Raw genomic sequence first — 24,328 nt, 5'->3', positions numbered from 1 at the left:
GCTATTAACATGGATAACATTATTAACATGATATAATACTGAATTTAATTTCAAAACATTTTTTTTAATTTCAAGCTAAAATATTAAGCTAAAATATTTAGTTGCTTTCAACATATTATATACAACCCTTCTGAACTATTTTCCGCACATCAAAAATATATAAATAGCTAAGAAAAGTGTATAAATAATTGTGTAACATATTCCATTACAATCAAAAAAAACTTTTTGCTTAATTATATGTTATTGTAAATAAATCTATTTAATTTAATAATATTTAATAATATTAATAATTTAATAATATGATTTAATTTAAATCATATGTAATGTATGCTTATATATTCATTTATGAGTATTTGTGGTATATATCTGCTTAAATAAAAACTTGTACAGTAAGTAGTTGAAAAAAAGTTATGCACCAGCCCTGAAAGAGCGTAAAAGTGGCATAAGTGTGGTGTGATCACACTTATTTAATACGTGTGACAGAAATGTTATAAAAAATGAATTTTCTTAAGTAATTTCTCTTAGTTTTGATCGAGGTGGGCGGAGTTTCCATTCTATAAAAGATTTTCTCTGGCAAAGAGTTTCTTTTCTTATACAGATATTCTTTGCTTTTTACACATAGAACAGCTGATTACCTCCAATTTGTAATTATTTTTATTGTACATATGACAACTATTACTTTGGAAAATCTTTAATTCTGATAAATTTATGGTTCAGTCAAGCATTATGATTTATGCACTAAAGCGATTACAGAAATTTTATTTAATTCGAAAAGATTTTGTGAGAAAATACACCAACTCAGCAACTACCTTATCTGCGAAAGGTAATTCTATTTTATATATATTAAAGATTTTTTAAATATTTATTTATGCAGATAGACTTTCCTATTTGGAATTTATACAGTTACGTCAAAGTGAAGCAAAGCGTACTATAGTTGTGCAAGTGAACTCCGAAAAATCATATTTGGAATTAAGTAACTATTGTAAAACGTATGGAAATATTGTAAGTGCACACCACTATGACGTGCAACATGAAGATGATCACCATTATATTTTGCTTGAATTTTCTAATGAAGAAGAGGCATCTGCAGCAATTAACGATTCCACATACAATATAGACTACACAGGCGTGCCAGTTCGCTCACCTTTCCTGTGGTTCAAAGCAACTGACAAATATCAATTAAAAAAAAATGAATTAGCAATGCAACAGATAGGGCTAAATATTGATGGCAATCGTACGATTGACAATGAAAGATTAAATAATTTACTTCTTGCATCATCTTGTATAGAAGATCAAATAAAATTACTGTATCAACAAACTAAATTGAATGATGTGGGGCTCAGATTGCGCTTTTTAGCTGCTCTACAAGTACAACATGCAGTCTCTGGAATGTTCCCCAATGCTAACGCTCAGCCATTTGGTTCATCAGTAAATGGTTTCGGCAGAATGGGCTGTGACCTAGATCTTATATTACGATTAGACAAGGGAGTTATAGGAAAAACGAACACGAAACGGTCTGAGTCACGTTTAGTGTTTCATACTAAAGAAAATTTATCAAATGGACGCTCGCAGATACAACGACAAATGGAAACAGTTGGTGATATGCTTCACTTGTTTTTGCCGGGGGTGTTTCATGTACGGCGAATACTGCAAGCACGAGTTCCAATTATTAAGTACCATCACGAACATTTAAACTTGGAAGTGGACTTGTCCATGAATAACTTGTGAGTATACCTTAAATTTTATAAGTGATTCTGCATTATATCAAATTGAGACAATTGAATTTATCTGAACTTTATATATGAGTCTGCCTGTAAGATTAACAGAGCGATAATACATGAAATATAATGGTGTAAGGATGGCTAGAAAGTAGTTTATGCTGGACATACATTTCGAAAGACAGTCAAAAGTCATGCTACATTTTAAGAAATGTAAATAGAAACTTTTTTATGTAGTTTTGGAAATAGATATATCTTTAAAATCAATTAAACTGTGTTTCTAAATATAAAACTTCGCATCGCATATGAAATGAGATAATTTGTTAAATTTTATTTTCGTCAAATATGACAAAAACCTTTCTATTTAAAAATATGCAGTTCATAATGAATACTAAATTTCAATACAAAATATTTCTTAATTTCTTAGAACTTAGTTAATTTATTATAAAGAAATGTATATTGTTTATTTAATACAAAAATTTCTTAAAACTAGTGCAAACAATAGAATAAACTATATGATTAGAAAATACATTCGGCGGCCTTAAATTTGTTTGAAATATTTTTATTAAAATATGCGCTCTTACTCTTGTCATATTTTAATGTCTGTATGCCCGCGCTTCATCTTCTTCTTTTTTAACTGCTTGTACCAAAATCAAACTCATTACACCGCTAATAACATTAAGCAAAGCCAATGTCATAGCCAGTCCTACAATCCAACCAGCTTTCCCTTCGAAGAACCAGGTTAGCTCATCAACGCAACCATTAAAAAAGGCATTTCCACTGACGGTATCACGACACGAAGAAGGTAAAGGTTGATGCAGGTTCCAATAGTCCCAAGGTCCAGTTGCACCACAACAACCAATATTTTGTTGTATCATATTAAGAACATATGCGGAATATGGATATTCTGAAGTGCTAACAAATCTAAATAATGAAACTTCAAGCAAAGGTTGTAAGCTGGAGTGCATTGTACTATATTCCAGCAACAAGCCACAACCTGCTACTGCAGCTACGAATCCAAATATTTGCGTGCCAATGAACACGAACAGTGCTAATGTGTTTTCCATTAATGCACTGAGACAACCCAAAAAGGAAACAGCCATCATGATAATGCTGAAAGCAATTAATATATAAATACCAATGTAAAATGCCTGCGCCTCAAGTATGCGCAACCAATCATTAAAACCGGGTTCAGCACGCAGCCAAACAGTGAGCGCAAAAAGTGCTGTCGCTATCATCCATGTTATAATATTGAAGCAAAATAGTGTGTACTTAACACAACCTATTTGCTTTTCCAGAGTGTTTTCCTGTTTTCCGTAACCCATCGTTATATATCTGAAATTAAATCTACATTAGTAATCTTTTTTTTTCTCATTTTAAAATTTTTAACATCTGAAGAACTTTTGCAATTTATAACTTCCCACAATATTTTTTTATTCGGTATTTATAAAGACAAGTAACGTTATGGCAACATAACACCGTACATTAGTCACCTTATTTAAAAGGTTTTTTTGTATAAATTTGGAATGGTCTTACAAAAATGTAAGCTTTTTTATCTGAACTTTTAAATAAATAAAGATATCAGTTGTGATGATTAATAGCATGGCGTAATAATTTTCATAAAATCAACACGTTTTAATATTAGGGCGTGTGATTAATTCATAAAAATATAAAAACCATGAATAGTTTAGTTAGTGTAAAAAATTTTTTTATTAAAAAAAAATAAGTTTTGATTTTTTTTATTAAATATATATACCGAATAAGGTTATTGTAAACTTTTATAATGTAATATAGATTTTACAATTTTCTTTTATATTACAACTATTTCAAATATTTATTATATTTTTCAATTAGTCGTAATTGACCATTAAATATGAAAAATTAATTCTATTGCAAAATCAATTATAGAAACTCTTCTTATATATCACTTTGTTTTGTTAATATATTTATTGCGAAATATTTGATAATAATATATTAAATATTTATTTACTTTTACTTTTGTTAATTTTTATAAAATACCACCGAGTATAAGACACAAAAATTGTTGTATTCGACCTCTTTTATTTTCGTTTGTTTCATTCAACTAAAAAAATTTTAAACTGCAACATAACTTTGAAAATAATGAACAATATTCTATTCGCATTCAGTTGAAATCCAAAAACTTTTAAATTAGTGTAGAACATATATGATAAGATAAGATATTTGAGCTTTATTAATATTTATATGAGTATGTAATTGATACATACTCTTACACATTATCAAGCCGAAACCTGATAACAGCTTTTTATGTGCCAAGTAAGATAAGTAATGTAATTATTAAGTCAGGTGTATAAGAGCTGTATATTTGTTTTATTAGACTAATACAAGTGAATCTTATAAAAAATATGTTAAAATTATGTATTAATACATATTAATACTATATTATTATATTAATTTATAATCTAATAATATAGTATATGGTTATGATGTGTTATATTTTAAATATTTACTTTTATTTAATAAATAGTACTAAGTTTTATTCAATAGCCTGAAATTGCTGAATCGAATCTTTATATCTATACCTATTTTCTATTCTAAGTTTTATATATAAAAGTTTTTATATCAAACGTGAATATGAATGCAAGTACAACAGAATAAGATGATGAAATATTATATTGTGGGATGGCAAGGAGAGTATGATGTGAGAAAACGGGTAGAAATATTGAATTCGCTTGCACTTACATACACACAGCAGAAAAAGTCTGCATCCACTCATAAAATTTCTTTTATATTTCGCATAACTTATTTGATTTTTACTGAAATTGATTTCTGTTTTCTGATTTATTTTAATAAAGTTCAAACAAAAAAATTAACAGTTATTCTTTAAACACAATTACATGCAAAAACAATAATTATTAAAGTGAAAAAAGTCTGCGTCCACTTCTTAATATCTACATTTACCGTTAGTTTAAATTTGCTTGCAAGCATAAATGTGTCATTAAATGATATTTAATTATCAGTTGCCAGTTAGACTCCTAAAGAGTTTAAGAATTAATCATTTAAAAATATTTCTTTATATAAACAGTAAACAATATTACAATGAAAAATAAAAGGCGTGAAATTAGTGTTAGTGACCGACAAATAATGTTTAATTTTGGAAAGATGGAGTAAGCCAACGAAAAATTGCTGAAAAAATCGGTCGTCAACATTCATCTGTGCAGACAGTTATAAATAACTTCAAGGAGACGACTGCACTTTCGTTTCTAAACTTCGCACTGATGGCCCTTCAATTCAGATAAAAAAGACGCAGCATAATCAATCAGGTGAAAGTAAATCTAAGAGTAACAAACTCCAAACTAGCGGAACATATTGTCGAAATACTTGAAAAAAAATATGTCCTGATACTGTGCGTAAAATTTTGAAGAAAAGCAAAAAAGAAGCCATACATATACAGATGTAATCTTAATTTTAAAAAGAGAACGTAGATTTTTTCTGCTTTCGAAATTGTTGCTTTTGCATATAATTGTGTTTAATTCTTTTTAAAAATAACTTAATTTTTTATGTTTAAACTTCATTGTTGTTGGTTAATATAAATCAAAAAACAAAAATCAATTTGTGTAAAAATTGAAAAAGTCATGCGAAATTTGAGAAAAATTTTGTGGGTGAAAATTTATTTATGTGTATGTTTATTGCTATGTGTATGTGTATGTAGGTAATATTCAGGCCACAAAATATTCATGCAAAAATTTTTTTCAATGTCTTGTTAGCGGTCTAATAGCACTAGTTCACAAATAATTAAAAATTTGTTTTCCAAAGACAAAACCTTTATTTCCTATTGTGAAATTTTCCGTTGAATTTGAAAATTATAATTTATTAGAAATTTCATTTTGATTTTTTTGATTTTAGTCAAAATATCTTCACTTTTTTGGGTGGAGTTACTGCACATATTATTGCATATCAAATTAAAGCTGACACTTGTACAAATATTTTAAGCTGCCTAATATCAACGTAACTTTATTGGTTTAGCTGCTATAGTTAAAAGTGTACAGATGAGAGATTTCTTTTTACGTTTTTTCAACTTTTTCAATTTGCAATGTAATGGAACATCTAGAGGAATATTAAAAAAAATTTTTTTTTAAATTGATATTAAAGACTTTTAATACAATCGTTTTGAGTGGCAAAACATAAAATCGAATAAAAATTGAAGAGTTATATGCCATGTCCCAAATTTGTCCAGAACTGTGGTTTTTATTAACAAGTCAAACCAATATAGAAAAATCATTTTTTTCGTGATTATTTTGTTAAATTTAAAGTACACATCAAAACTGGATTATTGAAAAATGAACCTTTTACATTGTTCATCACTTTTTGCACCGATATTTGAAAGGAAAAAGTCCCATGAGAGTGCAAGAAATGCATTTTTAGAGACAAAGTTGTCCCAATAACTTTGTAATTGTCAATGAATAAGGAAAAATTTTTTCATAATGCGGATGTTTTTCACTAACTAAGGAGCTGATAACTGTTTGCTTAAAAGAAGTACATGTTTTTAACTTTTTTTATTCACTATGTTATTGAATATTTAATCTTTTATTAGTTTTCTGATTTATGGTTCAACAAAGATTCCTTCTTTAAGTTTACAAAAGTAAGGATGGGGAAAAACCAACAAGATATTCGAAAGCTTGGCTTTCGTTAGCTTGGACTTTAACAACAGTTTTCATAAGACCAAGTTTTATATGCAAGGCTGGCAAAACTGTCTGACATGAGCTTTATTCGCGACTTCATTGTAGATTTCCTTAACCCCAACGGCATGCGCTAAGGGTATAGTGGAAAGTTCATTATAGTTGTTAACAAAAGCAGCTTTTGAACTTAATTGTGAACTGTCTACAAAAAGACGCCCTTCTCTAGCAATATTATTAGCAATTTGTTAAAAAGACCTGTAATTCCTTATTGGAATATATCTGCATAGTGTTTTCCAGTAGTATTGTAGTATCAGTAGTATTGGTCTCTAGCATATACGACAAGAATAGACATACGAAAGTTTCATATATACGCACTTTGTCGTTCTAGTATCTGCACTTTCTTGATTATAGAAGTTTTGAATCTAACTTTCGATGTACTTTTTTGTACGCACCTATACAAACTTAACTCCAGTCTGTCAAATGTTCCATTATTCAATATTGATGCAAAAAATTTAATGTTCTGGAAAGGAATCGTATGGTTTTCTGTTGGTGTTGTCAACATTTCATCTGACGCTGATCTGTTTGTGTTGCAAAACAGTTGCAAAAAGTATTTCCGCGTTGACAGAATTTCTGCTATTGTCTTTCTTTATATCTCTTTTATATTTCAAACAAGGGGATTTATTCTTCGCTATAAATAGTTTTACCTCTTTACAAAACCATAGTCTGCACGCGTTGAATGTTACGACATGGATTGCTCTGTTCCTTCTACAATAACCTGTATGTTTTTAATATTCGATGCTGCCTTTATGGACTTTTCTGTTCTATCATTTAGCAAAACGTAATCAGGTTTGGTATAACTATTTGTTTGATGGGTAGTATATATATTTTATGCTAAATTTTTTTTTGGATGTCTTGTTTCTTGTCTGATCAAAACATTGGAATCAACTGTTTGCAAGTACTGAACACTTCAATTCAGTACTTATGTTAATTCTATCAAAACAAAAAAATCACTGAATGCTTGAATTCAGTGATTTTGACAATTGTCTTAATTATCCTTATCACTGAACTCCTAAATCCAGTGATTAGGCGCTTATGTGACGTAAATTTAGTACTTGAACTAAATTTACAAAGCTAATAGAACAAATAAAAGAATCAATGACGAATGTGGCTTCGCATCAATTGAATGGTCAAAAATTCTATTGTGCCTTTTATTTAAATATTAATAATCAATTACAACAAATAAATTAACTAAAATAACCTTGACCATGTATGCCAAACAATGAACTTGTTACAAACTGCAAGAGTGCATTTTCTTGCAGACGAAATTTGAAGCTTTTGTTTATATGTACAAACAAACGCGAGTGACATAGTCTTACCCCTAACTAATATACCTTAAATATATAATGTAGTGCATATACTTCCAGATTTCTTATTTAACGTAAATATATCATTTTATTGTAAACATAAGCTCAGTAGAACAAAGGCTGGAAATGACGCCTGCAAACTGCAAGCCCAGCATTAATATATCTTTTGTGAAACATTGCAACATAATGAATATAAACATAAACTCAATTAGAATCAACGCTTCTATTTTATTGTAAACATAAACTCAGTAGAACAAAGGCTGAAAATGAGATCTGCAAATTGCAAGCCCAGCATTAATGTATCTTTTGTGAAACATTGCCTTTTATAGTAATGTTTAGAAGCGAAGCTGGAAGTGATGCTTAGATCTTAAGGTTTAGACATAAGTTATTATTCTCATCATAATAATTCAATAAAGGAGAATCAAACGAATCGGTTGTGTTTCACTTTTTATTAAAAGAAAATACAATTTGTAACTCGCCTATGACATGTTTTGGGCATTGCATTGACAAAGTTATTTTTTACAATGAAATATATTTCAAACAAATTATTTAATACAATATAAACAAATTATTACAAGCAAATTAATACAAACAAATAAATTTATACAATTCATATAATATAACATTTAACATAACATATCTATTTAACATATATTTGATGTGTTTTCATTATTACTACATTATGATCAGATGCATTACTTGTTGGCCTTTATACTTTATTTCTTTGATCCTTATTGGATAAATATTGTAGTTTGATCTATTGCTGATATATGACCTTTGTATTCATGAATTTTTGTTGATTTCTTATTCTGGAATTTCAGTCTTCGAAAATGATTTCATCTGTCTACAAAACTTACTGCTATCTACTGGCAAATAGTTTTTGCAATTTTTATTTGATTTTTATGTTCAGTCACTCAAAACGCTTATATTAAAACAGTCTTTAACATAAATTAAAAAAATATTTTTTTGGGAGTACCTTACATTAAAAATCGAAAAAGTTGAAAGAAGCTCAAAAAAAATTTATTATCTGTACATTTTTAACTGTAGCAGGTAAATCAATAAAGGCACATTGACGATATGTATCTTAAAATATTCATACAGCTTTAGTTTGTTTTAAAATACTAACAGCCTTATTCATAAAAACGTATTTTAACTTAATAATGGCATTTTAATGCATCCTCTTCATAAACGTTTTATAAACCTTTAATAACTATAAAACAAATGTTAATTTCATGTCTATTAAAGATAAAACTTTTTACAACACTGTTAGGAACAAAATAAAATAAAACAATTGCCAGTTCGAATTTAGGAAAAATAGTCGTGCTCTAGTACAAAAAAGGATTCAGTATTGTAGCAAAAAAATCAGAGGACACTTTTAAAAAAGATAATAATGACAAAAATTTTAAAATTTCTGATTTTGCCTAACGCATCGTCACTATGTCGTCACAATAGTGTATGCCCGGTTTGTACGGACTGGAAACAATCCCCTAACAGTGAACAGTATTGATATACTGTGAACAGCGACAACGTAATCACTTATTTAGAAATAAAGATTTAAATATTTCTTATCTGATAATATTTAACAACAATATTTGTGGCTGCATAGCTTTACTATGAGTCAAATAAATAATACTCAGGCCTATTCTGAATCGCATGGGAATGGGAGTTTGTTCCTTATTCCCAAGTTTGCTATTCTGAATAATTTGAGAATGTAAGTTTTGTTCCCTGTTCCCAATTTTGCTATTCTGAATAGCATGGGAATAGGAGTTTTTTTTCCCAATTTTACATAAATTCTTTCCCAAGCTAATTGTTTGTGTGACAAGTTAAAAAAGTATTAAAAATAGTTTAATTTAATATGAAAGTAACTGAAAATGATCAGATTTTTGAATATATTTTAATAAAATAATTATTATAATAAAATTATTATAATTAATTTAATATTTTCCAATTTTTATTTATTTATTTTATCCACGAGGGTTGATTAGTTTTTCGAATATGTTTTAATAAAATTAATAAATTAATTTTTATAATAATAATAATATTATATTATTATTATTAATTTGTTTATAATAAAAACTATAATAAATTTAATATAACTAAATTTTTATTATTAAATATTTATTTTATTATTAATATTTATTATTAAATTATTATTATAATAAATGTATTATTACAAATGTAATATATTTGGTCCCGGATTTGCCACAAAGTAACTTTATTTATATTAAGTAACAACACAGTACAATAGTTATAATCTTAATGTGCTCAATTGCAACTTTATTTATATTTAGTAACAAAACAGTACAATAGTTATAATCTTAATGTGCTCAATTGCAACTTTAATTATGTTTAGTGACAAAACAATACAATAGTTGTAATCTTAATGTGCTCAATTGCAACTTTACTTGTAGTTCGTAACACAACGATACACCTTTCAACTCACACTGCGAACAACCGTCTCGCACGACAACCTAACTCGAACTAACTCCCTCGCTGCACTCTTTGCGACATTTTAATAGCGACGCAGAGGTGTCAACTCTACAACTCGGCTATTCCTGACATGTCATTCGCCCCGAATGACCCCACTTCTTCATATACTCCGCTACACTATAGGTATTTATCAGACCTTCATTTTCACCCACTTTCTCTACCTTATAACGACCCTTCCTCAACTTTTCCACTATTCGGTACGGTCCCAGAAATTTTGGTCTTAGCTTCATCCGTGTACCCAATTGAGTTCGCCTAATGGCGACCAACTCCCCTATTTTATATTCTTGTTCTCTAACTCTTCCTTTGTCGAACCCCCTCTTGTTCGCTTCCTGTAGCTTTGATATGTTTACCTTCGCTTCGTCTCGTATTTCGTCTCGCTGCCGATCTAACTCTAACAGGTACTCTTCACCTAACCACTCTCTTAGTCCTAAACTATCTTGGGTGCGCATATCAAATCCTGTTAATATTTTAAACGGTGCATGCTTAGTGCTTTTTGGCGGAATGCTATTAATAAATTGTTGGACGCGCCCGACGAATTTATACCAATTTGCACTACTACACATAGTTTAGTAAGCAAACCACTGACAGTTTTATTTATTCGCTCAACTTGACCATTTCCGCGCGGGACACCAGTAGCAATCATCAAATGCTGAATACCCTCGCGAACGCAATAATTTTCAAACGAATTCGAGGTGAAGGCTGATCCTCTGTCTGTTATAATACGTTCTGGACTCCCAAAAATTGAAGCTTGCTTCTCTAACCTATTTAGTACTTCCTCCGTCCCTGTACTCTTGGTGGGGTACAACCAGACAAACTTTGAAAATGCATCAACTACTACAAGTATATGATTATATTGTTTGCGTGTAGCCGTCATTGGCGCTATGTGATCTAAATGGTATGTAACCAGAGATCTATCTTCTTTGTCTATTGGATTTAAGAATCCTTCTTTCCTACCCTTTTTTGCGTTAGTTACCAAACAGTTTACACAGGACTTCACAACCGCATGCATATAGAAATCTTCATATGCATCCATTTTCTATCTTGAACTTGTGCCTCAATAACGCGATGCATTAGTGAGCTTTCTACCATCAAACAATAAACTACGCATGAACATGCTTCATCTTTGTTCTAGCACGGTATTCGACTTGATAATCGAATTCTTATAGGAACATCGCCCATCTTGCCACCCGTGGTGGTACATAGTTTTTATTCATTGTCATAGAAAAAGCTTTACATTCAGTTATTATTTTAACTCTGTGACCCAAAATATAAACGCGCCACTTTTTCAACGCTGATACGACAGCCAATACTTCCAATTCATAGGAATGATACTTCTGTTCTGCTATTGTGGTTTTCCTGCTCATATATTTAACTGGGTGCATTTGTTGATCCTCAGAATTTCACTACATGAGAACAGCACCATAATCAAACTTGCTAGCATCAGCATGTATTTCGGTGTACGCCTCTGGATTGAACAGTGTCAACACTGGAGCATTTATCAACAAGCACTTCGACTGCCGCCACTAATTCGTCCGTAATGCGGAATGAACAATCTTTTCCGCAAGCAGTCCGACACGGTTTTGCCACTCTTGCAAAATCAGGTACAAAACGCCGGAAGTACGAAGCTAGTACCAAAAATGGTTGTAGCGATTTTTTATCGGATGGGAGAAGAAACTTTTTGACTGCTTTTAACTTCTCCTCCGAGGGTTTGATCGTACCATTTTCCAGAACATATCCCAAGAACGTTACTTTTGTCTTCAAAAATTGACTCTTCTCCCACTTTATTCGCAGCCCATATGACTCAGCCAATCTCAAGACATTCTCCAACTTTCCCATTCCTTCCTGAATTGTAATCGAGGGGATAATAATGTCGTCCATGTACACAACAATTATACCATTCTGCATTAATTTTCGAAAGATCAATTGTATGAACCTACAGAAAACGGCGGGAGAGTTGGAAATACCAAATGGTACAAAGAGGAATTCAAATTGACCCCTCTGGGTCACGAATGCTGTATATTTTTTGGAATCTTCGGCGACAGGCACATGGAAAAATCCATTTTGTAAGTCTAACGTTGTGTACACTTTACCTTTTTGTAACCTGGCCAACACATCGTCTATAATTGCCATAGGGAAATTGTCTCGTATGATTTTTTTATTCAACTTTCTATAATCACAACAGAGGCGTTTAGTTCCGCCCTTCTTGGAAACTAATACCACTGGCGAAGCGAAATCGGAATTCCTCTCTCGAATAATACCCTCACTTAACCAATCTTGAACTTGGCTCTCAACAATTTTTTGGTCAGCGTTCTCCTCGGTCCTTCGTAAAGCGGCTTTTCGTGAGCTAAAACTAATTTCATTTCGACAGATGATTTATTGATCTTCTTCGGTGTATATTCATCAATCATTCTACAAATTCGGTCCTTTTCTTCATCACCTAGGTGCAGAAGGTCCAAGTCTTCAGCAAGGAACATACCTACTGGCTCTAACTCACACAAAGATCTAAATTCCGTATCAACCTCATTGATTACCAGACTTGGCTGCCTATTTAACATATACGAATCACTGTTCGTCAAGTTGCAATTGCGACTCGGGATCAACTTTTTAAAGAAAGTTACCTTATTATCGCTGAATTTCACATCTACATATTCTAAAATATCGTTTCCTAAAACCATCGGAAACAATGCATCGACATCCTCAACTATATGAACCCAAATGCTGAAACTAATATCGTCGACTTCGGCATTTAAAGTTATGTACCCCTTCGTATATACTTGTCCGCCGTCTACACCGTGTAGTGACGTAACATGGTTACTATATTCACGACCTACTACCTCATTAAAATGGCTCACTCCCATTAGCGTTATGTCAACGTACATTTCTTTGAACATTCTATGCGATTTTATCAAGCTGCCGTTTAACAGACGATTCCCATTCAGGTTTTCTACCTTTAGTGTTCCCTGCGCCCGTCTGTTTTTGCTCAATTTTACATTCAAATGATCGGTGTCCTAAGTTACCGCACCTAAAATATTTCACTTCTTTATTTCGACAATCTTTAGCTACGTGCTCGCTATCGCCACATTTGAAGCATTTTCTATTGTTTTTATTTAATCTGTTCGTACTGCTTTCTGTATATTTCTGTGTTAGCCTTTGTTTGGGAAAACTCCGGCCTAAACCCTGTGAGCCGCGTATTTTCTCGTAACGTTTTCAGACTAGCCAGTGATATCGCTTGGAAAAGAACGGATTTGTTTTGCCGACTGTCGTTGATTCCCTCAATAAAATATGTAATTAGGCTTTCGTCATCTAGCTCAACGTCACCACCAATCTCTTGTAAACTGTATAGATATTCGCGTAGTGACTCACCGTGTTTATGACGGCGATTTCTCAACCTACGGTGCACCTCCGCACCACAGACCTTCCTACTGGATTCCTCCCTTAAAGCTAACTTTAAAGAGGGCCAGTCTTTCACTCCTCGATGGCGAACAGTTTGGCAGCACCTTTCATGAGTTGCTTGCCATAGATGTACTTCTGTATCTCGTTCCACTCAACCGTGGTGGCATTTTCTTCGAAACCACGAATCCACTGCAATACGTCTGTGTTGTCATCGCCATCGAAAGGTGAAAGACTATCCTCTATGTCCCTCAGTGTAAAAAAACTTCTACTTTGTGCAGCATCTGTGCTGTGACTGCCGTCAGAAATATCGCTCTTACACTCTGCATCTTCACCACCTACATTATTTACATTCATGCTGTCACCAATTTTAACAATGCCTAAATGTTCTGCCAACTCTGCCAATTCTGTCTTTCTGCCTATAACCGACAGACCTGCTTCTTTAAGCCTATCCTTCAGTGCATCAACGGTCATTCCTTGCAGAGTGTGGGCGTCCATTATGTACAATATTTAGTGTTTTTATATATAACTTAATATAAATATACTATATGATATATAAAAATAAAGATAAAAAAATAAATAATAATAAAAAAATTACGTACTGAATCCAAAGAAGAAAGAAAATGATTATAAATATAAATTAATTGATTTATTTGTTTTGCATTCCAGTTCCTACTGTACTTCATTTACTGGTGAAATCAGACTTATGCTGGCGTCTTGATGTCGTATTTACTCACTGCTTTTCTGCCTTTTGTCTTTTCTGCTTCAACGTTCTGCTTCTTTTGTTGATTCGCTACTTGTAATTTTTTCTGCTTCAACGTTCTGTTTCTTTTGTTGATTCGCTACTTGTAATTTTTCTGCTTCAACGTTCTGCTTCTTTTGTTCATTCGCTACTTGTAGTTTTTCTGCTTCAACGTTCTGCTTCTCTGTCGCTTTACTGTTTGTTGACGCCTCGTTGTCGTGCTTCGCGCTTTACTTATTTCCTCGGAATTTCTTTGATTTTACCAATTTTGGTCAAAAATATACACATGTAGCCCAAGGAAAAGCTGAAATAATCCCGGTTGAGCCCCCATTTGTGGTCCCGGATTTGCCACAAAGTAACTTTATTTATATTTAGTAATAAAACAGTACAATTGTTATAATCTTAATGTGCTCAATTGCAACTTTATTTATATTTAGTAACAAAACAGTACAATAGTTATAATCTTAATGTGCTCAATTGCAACTTTAATTATGTTTAGTGACAAAACAATACAATAGTTGTAATCTTAATGTGCTCAATTGCAACTTTACTTGTAGTTCGTAACACAACGATACACCTTTCAACTCACAGAAGAACTCACACTGCGAACAACCGTCTCGCACGACAACCCAACTCGAACTAACTCACTCGCTTCACTCTGCGACATTTTAATAGCGACGCAGAGTTGCCAACTCTACATATATTTAAATTTTTATTTATTTATTTTATCCACAAGGGTTTTTTTCCACAAATTGAAGCGTTAACTATTGTTATTTAAAACAATAGATAACGAAAGAAACTCAAATCCTAGAATGAATGGGATTCTTAGAATAATAAACTTTTGCAATTATGCACAGGTAAAAAATTGCTTCTTTTTTATTGTAACATCATAATCCATTATTAGAGTTTATTAATTGAAGGACGTTTCTATCCTAATTTTAAAATTAATCTATTATTTACGCCAATTTTGTATAAAAGCAGTGAATGTTTGAAAATTGAAGAATTGGAATTCTTCAAATTGAAGGTTGTTTTATAATTAGTTAAAATAACTAATTATAATTAGTTAAAATATTAAAATAAAGAGTTTAATTTAACATGTACATAACCACCAATAATTAGTTTTTCAAATATATTTAAATGTGAAATTTACACAGGACCAAAAACGCAAATACAATGCAATAACAAATGCTGCTGCAGTTAATGGAAAGTAAAGATTTAGGTTGGTGCAGGTAAAGATTTAGTTAAGTTTTTTGTTTTTGTATTTTGCATTCATATTGTGTATTTATATTTTACTTTGTGTTTAGAAGCACAAGCTTGTAAATTTGCATTTACAAATTTGTTCTCCTACAAAATACAAATATAAATACAAAATATGAATGCAAAATACAAAAATAAAAAACTTAACTAATTTTTTACCTGCACCAACCCTTTAAAAACTTGGGAATAGGGAACAAACTCCCATTCCCATGCGATTCAGAATAGGGCTGAATATCTCCTTAGTTCACACTCCTTAAAGCATGAGGTTTATTGTAGTGAATACTTCGTAATTGGTTCAAATATTCTTGCTGCCATCTTTTAAGGTACCTAACGACTAACGACTAAAACGACTATTTAATATTGGAGATAGAGTATGTTTAAGGAATCAGAGTAAAAAACATAAGTTATCCCCTTTCTGGGTGGGACCGTTTGAAGTGACAGCAATACCGAGTCCCATGCATGTAAAGATTTTAATAAGAGGACGAGAAAAAGTATTTTATTCCAATTTGGTAAAGATATATAATTCTAGTTGATTAGGAGAAGTGAATATTGTAAATAAAGGTGTTGGGATGCGGTATTAAGGTAAATGGTATGCGGTTTACTTATAAGGAGAAGAAAGCACTTTATGAGTTAAAACCGAGTGCAAGTTGTTTAATTAAGAAGAATTTTGATATGATAAGGAATACGATGGAGTATGTAATCAAAATGGACAGTCATATAATAAGACTAATAAATATGAACAATGGAAAGCTGAATAGTACAGGTGACAGAAGGGTTCTATCATTACAGGAAAACTATTTCATTAATTATAATAATTGTACCTTAATAATAAATAACAGAATTTTTCGAAATACCGTGGGGAAGTTCCAACAAACTTTTGTGGTGTGGTGCTGTTCAGGGTAGCGTACAGTATTTACAGAAAATTGCAGCGTAATCTAAGTTTACAATCCATAGTGAGACATTATCCTCCACCACCCCTACCACTAGCAGCAGATGAGGAACAACGTGTTTATGAAATGATTTAGTGACTTCAGGAATACGGGAAAATTAGAATATAATTTTTTAAAGAGAGTAAGATAATAATAAGGTCTTGGGTAGGCTAATAGACTAGATAAGCTTTGGATAAGTAAGGATTATAGATAAAATAGGTTAGTTTGCGGTATTGGCAATCATATGTAAAGAGTAAAGTATATGTAAAGTATAAGTATATGTAAAGGATATGGGATTATGAAAAATATCTAAAACCAAAAGAAGAAAAAGAACAATTTATACATATAAATAATAAATTATATGTTCATACTGTAAAATTAAGTTAAAAGAACATCCCTAAAACTTTATTAAATTTGATAATATATAAAAGAAAAAATCATATATATAAGTAATAAATTATATGTTCATATTGTAAAATTACATTTAAAGAAATTTCCTAAAACTTTATTTGATAAGATAAGAAAAAATATATACACAATATATACAAATATATGCATTATTGTTTAAATTGTAAATGCGTTTAAGAAAAACCTCTAAACCTTTAAGAGATGATATACAGTGTTGTGCATAACAAAAGCAACCAAAATGGACACATCATATAAATAAATATTTTTTACTTTTCATTCAAAAACTTAAATACAGAGTTTTATTTGTTATTGTATTAGCTACAATAAAAAAACAACCATTTAGAATTTTATACCATTCATCTTTCATTACCATTACCTCAAACATTTGGGAAATTTTCGATCCCCAAAGCGACGTTTGAGAATGTCAAAATGTTCTCAATTGAATTCAAATCAGGCGATTGGACCTGCTAATCTTAAGATGGAATTTCGTTGTGTAAAATTCATTCTTTTACCAATTTTAAGGTGTGTTTTTTTGTCACAAAATATTTTTTTGTAAGCTACAAAACAAACTTACTGTCGTTTAAATATTTTTTAATTCTTGCTTCCTTAAACTTCAAAGTATACGTGTCACGACCCATGACAAAAACGTGCATCCATTACTTGATTTAATATTAAACTATTCTGCGTTTATGTTCTAATTTGCTTAAAAACATAAATCACAGCATAAAAAAGCAAAAAATCAAAATAATATCTTGTTAGATTACACTTTGGTCATAGATCTTGACATTGAACTTGTCTCAGTTGCTATTGTTTTGCACAGTCGCATTTTGCAATATTTCGTTATTTTTTTGAATTATTTAATCCGTTATGAAGAATTGTAAATTTTGTTGTTTTTTTATTGTAGCTAATACAATAACAAATAAAACTCTGTATTTAAGTTTTTGAATGAAAAGTAAAAAGTAGACAAAAAACTTATTTATGTGATGTGCCCATTTTGGTTGCTTTTGTTATGCACAACACTGTATATATATATATATATAATAAGATATAATTAAGATCTGTTTGTTTTTTTATTAACAAGAATTTCAAGAATATATACTATATTAAGATAAGATTAAGAAATATATTTAAAAAAAATTGTTAATTGATTACAAAAGTAAAAAGAAATGAAAAAATAACCGAATTACAAAAGCAGGCCTGACCTACCACAAAAACAAAGTAAACACTATTGGGGAAATAATTAACGAATGTAAAAAAAAAATTTTGCAAGTTTAGTTTTAATTTTTTTTAACTAAATTATTAAGTTTGTAAATAATTGTTTGTCCGCCTGGTTTAGGTAAGTCTGATTCTGAAACATTTCGCGCCGAAATATGTTCTTGGGAAAAGGGAGGGATGTTGTGTATATAGTTTAACTAGATACCCTAGAGTTTTATTTAACAATTTCTGCATACAACGCGGAAACGTTTTCATTTCCAAATATTACTGAGTTCAATCATTGAACTCAATAATATGAGTGAGTGAGTTTGTTGTGAATTGGAGGACTTGGGTAATTGATATTGAGATATATTAATGTTGATATATTAATATAGTATTAATATCAATTTTATATTGTTAACCGCCCCTGGAGTCTGCAGTAACGGCTGTATGGCGTGATATTTGCATGCCCATAGAGTTGTTGCTAGTTGTTTACACCAAATTTGAGATAAGGCATGTGGATTTTTGTTTTTGAACGAGGTAGATCAGTTGATTTTTGATATCAGCACAAAGAACTAGTAGAGATTTTTAATATAAATTAAAAAGAAGTGAATTAATTTTGGATTTATTAAGATTGGATTTGATATAAGAATATTGTTGAAGAGAACAATTAAGCATAATCTATAAATTAAAAATAAGTGAATTAAGTTGTATATTTAAATTTGGATATTTATTTAATAATGCTGTTAAAAGAACAATTAAGTATAGGATTAAAAACAAATTAAGTGAATTAACCTTATAATAAAAATCTGAAAATATTAAAACTAATAGTTTTTTGCATAAAAATTGGTCATATTAATGAAAAATAATTAACGAAAAAAAGGCATATTTCTATTGCAAACAAAACCAAGATGTGATAAAAAACATAGTGTAAATATAGAACAAATAACAGGAAGGAACAGTTACAAAAAATAACAACAAAGTAAAAGTCATAGAAAACATAAGAGGAACTCACAAAAGATATAGAACAATAAAAGGTAAAATTGAATCTATCAGCAGCAACACCATCGCAGCAACAACGAAATTAATAACAGCAATTTTACCAACAGCAACCACGACATCAACAACAGCAACTTTATCAACAGCAATAACAACAACGGCAGCAATTCAAATATTGTTTTATTTTTTTTATAGAGGAATTTAAATAAATAAAATCGTTTTGAGACACAACTGAACAATGGACAATATACTTTTAAAACAGGCGATAGAAGTACATAGCAGTGATAGCAGTAGAGATCCGGGGCAGGGGAAAAAAACAAATAAAAACAACGCAAACTAGGGGCTGAAAATGGCGCAAGTTCGATAGTGAAATGTTCCTTGAAATATGGAAAGATGACAAAATCTTAGACAGCATTGCTACAGACATGACGATTGGCAATTCAAAGTGTTTAACATGAGCGTGCGACACATCGATGGCAAGTACAAAACGCAAACCAGTAGGAAGACCTGTATATTGGTGGACCGAAGAAATCGCTGAAGTACGCCATCAGTGCAACAGAGCACGAAGAGCGCTGCTGAGACAGGGGCATAATTAACCATACAAAGTGTGACAAGAGAATTACAAACAGCACCGTCGGCGACTTAAGAACGCAATACAAACAAACAAGCGCGCTTTTGAGGCACTTCAAGAGTATGCAGATATTGACGCATGAGGAAAAGCGTACATAGTAGAAATGTTTTCTCTTAAAGGCCCGAGAGCAACGCAACCGCCTTTCGCAGACCATGTAGTTAAAACACTATTTCCTCAGGCGCAACTAAATAGAGGCCTGAGCTATCCGCCAGTTGAAAAAGACGAAGTTCCAATAGTGACTGCACAGAAGGTATTTAAAACTCTTGAAAAAATTGGTGACAAAAAGGCGCCAAGTCTAGACGGCTGTAATCGAAAATATTTAACGCCTTCAATTTATTGGCGTTTTTTATTTTATTAAAGATTACTTTTTTTAAAAAGAAAAGAAAAGATTGTTTTAGTGGAGAACTTGATACATTTCTTATGAGTGCATTTCTGGATCTGATTTTTATTTGGATTTTTACTAACGACTTAACCTAGGTACATACGACGCAGCGTTTTTACTTCCTTATATATTAAATATATTGCTAAGTAATATATTTATTATATATATTAATATTTAAAATATAATTTAACTTATGTACATAACGGCGCAGCATAAGCACTTTTCTATTTAGTAATTTATTGCTAGGTAAGCGTCTACGATTCCACTTGTCTCGAGTACGCTTACTGTTGGTGTTGTTGTATATGCGGTCAATGTCTGAAAACATACGGTTAAGTAGAAGGCAAAGTTCCGCCGATATGTGTGGTGTCAAATTCCCTTGTGTGTGGAATTATGCATTTGTTTGTAAACAATGCAATGCGCTTGGAAACAATTAGTGTATTTGTATATTCACTGCGCAATCAAATATAGAACTACTTATTATTATATTAATAATATGTATTGCCCATATAACTATCGCATATACATTACACGGCATTATCGCTTATCAACAAAGTAATTTGGATTCAGAAGTAGCAAATCCACAATAGATGCAATTCGAATGGTGACAGAGATAGCACGAAAAGCTATAAGTGGCACCAGGTTGAGATTTGACGATAATACACTGAATCAATCAATATTATTGCTGAATGGCTGAATAAAGCAAACCTAGACCTCGCAACAGAAAAAATAAGAACAGAAAGGTAAAAGAATTGATAACTTTTAGGGCAGTAAGTTGTAAAATAACATTCCGACTCTATATAAAGTACATAAGAGTACTAATGGACACTCGTATGCCTTTCAAAGATCATCTTAACATAGTGAACGATAAGACAATACGTGTATATGCTGCGCTAACACGCTCTATAGCAAATATTGGTGGCCCACGAGCAAGCAGAATTACTGGCAAATGTAGTAAGCTCCATTATACTCTATGCAGTACCAGTTTGAGCTTATGCGTAAGAAAACTTGTCTGTCTGGCATAAAATCAACGTATCGCCTCTGCGCATTGAGGGTCACCATTGCCTTCCTCACATTCTTAAATGAGGTAATAAGAGTAAAAGCGGGAATGCGATCAATAAATATATTGGAGCAGCCCAATATATCCAACCGAAATAGAGGATGCTGAACACATGGTTTTCAAATACTCGAGTTTTAAAAAAGGACAACAATATGTACAGAATAGTTGGAAACCTCATCAGACAAATAGGTAAAGCCGTCTGACAGGAACAGAGACAACCAACTGACGATATACGCAGAAATGCTTGGACGGCCTTAAATATTTTACGGTGATGCCAAGAGAAAATATCCATTGATGTAAGAAGATGTTTTGCGGGTTAAAGTCACTCACTGATTTTAGAGTTTTGATACTTTGATTACTTAAACCTCTCGAGTATTTGCCAGTTATGCTATTCTACTTAGATATATGTACACTAGGGTGCCATTAATTTTCGAAAGTCGGAAAATTGCCCGCGGCACTTAGTGTTTACAGCTGTCGTATCAGAAACTAAAGCTTGCACGTAATCCTGCAAACCCCATTCAAATAGCAGATGCCTATGCTCTTCCTATACCATTTTTCAAATAATAGGTCAACGGTCCACATTTTGTTTTCCTTCTAAAGCTGGCAGCAATTTTTCATCCCAATGCAAAATTCTACTCTTTTTAATGCAATTTTTTTTTAATTAATTGGTATTCGTGCTTGTTGCCAAAATATGATAACTTCTTTTATAGTTAATATAGCATTTTCGCTTAACCATAACTTAACCACAAGCATGGTAAAAAAGGACTTTTAATATTTCCCTATTTGATGGTAATTTACTTCCAGTCAACCTACTAGAATGATAATCAACAATGTATATATTTTTACGCAAATTCACTTCGTATTTCAATGAATAACACAGAAACTCATTTATGTATAGAACTATCCAAACGTTGGACTTATTTTGTACCAAATTTAGTAAACAACATACAGTCATGCGGGCTAATGCATTCATAGAACTTACTAAATTCAATCGGGTAATTTCAGCTAATTATTTCATTTATTCAATAACTATTAGAAATACAGAAAATCTTTGTATGAGTGAATTGTTTATTTTTAATAGATCTATAACTTTTAGCAAGACAGTTCTTATGTAAAATTATATATATCGGAGATATAAGCAACCAAAGATGAATTTTATGGAAAAAATCGTTATTTTCCAATCTTTGGAGCTCTTGGGGCACCATTTCCACTTATCCAATTGAACTAAAATTTTACACAGATTATTATTTTAGTAAAATGAACTGACCTGGAGAGTGCCGTCAACCGATTTTTCAAAAAAAAATTGCCCATATACCTTAATGGCACCCTAATGTACATATTTTTGTAAAGCTGATTCCTTAGAACTTGAAATGAATCATTTCTGTGGCTTTGGCGAATGTGAATGCATAAAAGTAGTGCATGAAAATAACATTTACTCGCATTTGTATTTGGTTTTCTATGAGTGTATTCTTAGTGTTTAAATTATAACTCGTTACTTTTTCTTCTTGATTTCTTGCCTGATTCAGTCTTTGCAAAGTAAGGGCTACGCCACGAGCATCCACCTCTTCTCGAAGCTCATTTGCCTTTTAATTATTGTGCGTATAATCATTGTCACGTTTTACAAGCTTATTTGCCCTATTAATGAGTGAGAAATAATAAGTAAATAAATTAAAAATACGTAAATACTCATTTTTGTTCTTTTAGCAACTATTTATGTATGTATGTTAGAAATTTTAGGTTAGAAATAAATAAAATAATTATTTTTAATTTAATTATATAGAACTGGTTTTTATATGTCAGAGCTGCTATACATGTTCGGAGAGCTAGATGAACGAGTGCGACCATTAATGTTTTGTGTACGTCGTTGGGCAAATAGTTGTGGCTTAACTAATCCGTCTCCTGGACGTTGGATCACAAATTTTTCACTTACCTGCCTTGTAATTTTCTTTTTACAAAATCTGGAACAGCCCATTCTGCCCACTATAAACTCGCTTTTTAGGTCCGCATCGCAAGAAGATGTACATATTACTGAAGACGGTATCAATTGCAGTTTTACCAGAGACTTCAAACGTACTGGATTCCATTGTAAAAACAAAAGTCAAATAAATGAATTACTTTTACAATTTTTTGAATTCTATTCACAATTTGATTTTCATAATCGTGCATTATCTCTCAATGAAGGGCGTGACTTACCTAAACCAGATCATTCAGCACTGTATATAATTAATCCATTAGAACAGGTATGTTTTATTACTATTATAATCGTGCAATTTGATTAATTTTAAACTGATTTTCTTGTTCTGCAGATATTGAACGTAAGTAAAAATGTTAGCCTAGAAGAGTGTGAGAGATTGCGAATTGAAATACGCAACGGAGCGTGGTTACTAGAGTCTGAAATTGAATATTCTACAATTCCAAAAAGTGATAAATATTCAACATCCTGGGGAATTCTTAATCTATTTAAATCTCATGAAAATACGATTACACGTCCAAATTTTTTTTTAAAACCACGTATGATGGAAATAAAAGATTTGTTTGATAGAACGGGGACAGACAATCCGACACCAGTTAACGGTAATAGTAGTACTAAATTTAAAAATTTAATTGTAAAAAAACAAGTGCAAAATATTAAATCACAAGCGCGTACTGAGATAAAACAGATGCATTTGAATGCAACTACATCGAGTGCTGTGACGATGACAACTACGACACCTATAAAAAAAACTTTAAAGAGTAAACGAAGTAGATGAGATCATAACTAAGAATAGGAATGTGTAACTTTATTTTTTACTGTTTCATAAAATCTGTAATAAATTTATTTTAAAATCGATATTTTATTTCTTTACTAAATTTAGTTTATTAAAATAATTTTATTTATTTCATATATATTTCTGATGAGAAGTAAAATAAGTCTTTGTTGTATTACATGGAAAAGGACCTTCGAAACAAAGAATTTCACTAATAATAATATACCGGTAACCACCCATCCATATGTGATATTATGCACTAGCCAGTCTATCTAACTAAATGTGCTTGTCAGAATATAGTAAATAGGTAGATGTATTATTCTGCATACTGAAAAATTGACTTAGCAACTTTTTTGCAAAAT

General features: G+C 31.3%; 2 protein-coding genes across 4 annotated transcripts; one reads left to right on the top strand and one right to left on the bottom strand.

Annotated features, from left to right (window-relative positions):
* Window positions 1–623: 623 nt before the first annotated feature.
* Window positions 624–24,049, top strand: LOC119668806 (poly(A) RNA polymerase, mitochondrial). Of its 2 annotated transcripts, XM_038078449.1 has the most exons (4): window positions 624–823; window positions 875–1,724; window positions 23,000–23,459; window positions 23,526–24,049. In XM_038078449.1, exons 1-4 carry the CDS (start codon window positions 709–711, stop codon window positions 23,967–23,969), a joined length of 1,869 nt encoding a protein of 622 aa, XP_037934377.1. In that variant the 5' UTR covers window positions 624–708; the 3' UTR covers window positions 23,970–24,049. The 2 variants fall into 2 exon arrangements, with proteins under 2 accessions (XP_037934377.1, XP_037934378.1); XM_038078450.1 differs by lacking the exons at window positions 624–823; window positions 875–1,724 and adding an exon at window positions 20,344–21,515.
* On the bottom strand, window positions 2,166–3,744 carry LOC119668808 (tetraspanin-2A). 2 transcript variants are annotated; one of them, XM_038078451.1, is made up of 2 exons: window positions 3,709–3,744; window positions 2,166–3,053 (listed from the first exon to the last, which is right to left on the bottom strand). In XM_038078451.1, the coding sequence occupies exon 2, from the start codon at window positions 3,041–3,043 to the stop codon at window positions 2,315–2,317; it is 729 nt and encodes a 242-aa protein (XP_037934379.1). In that variant the 5' UTR covers window positions 3,044–3,053; window positions 3,709–3,744; the 3' UTR covers window positions 2,166–2,314. The 2 variants fall into 2 exon arrangements, with proteins under 2 accessions (XP_037934379.1, XP_037934380.1); XM_038078452.1 differs by lacking the exon at window positions 3,709–3,744 and adding an exon at window positions 3,109–3,213.
* Window positions 24,050–24,328: the final 279 nt, after the last annotated feature.

This window comes from Teleopsis dalmanni, chromosome 1 (genome assembly GCF_002237135.1).
Source record: "Teleopsis dalmanni isolate 2A chromosome 1, ASM223713v2, whole genome shotgun sequence".
NCBI classification, from domain to species: Eukaryota; Metazoa; Arthropoda; class Insecta; order Diptera; family Diopsidae; genus Teleopsis; species Teleopsis dalmanni.
This window is presented reverse-complemented; position numbering and strand designations above follow the sequence as displayed.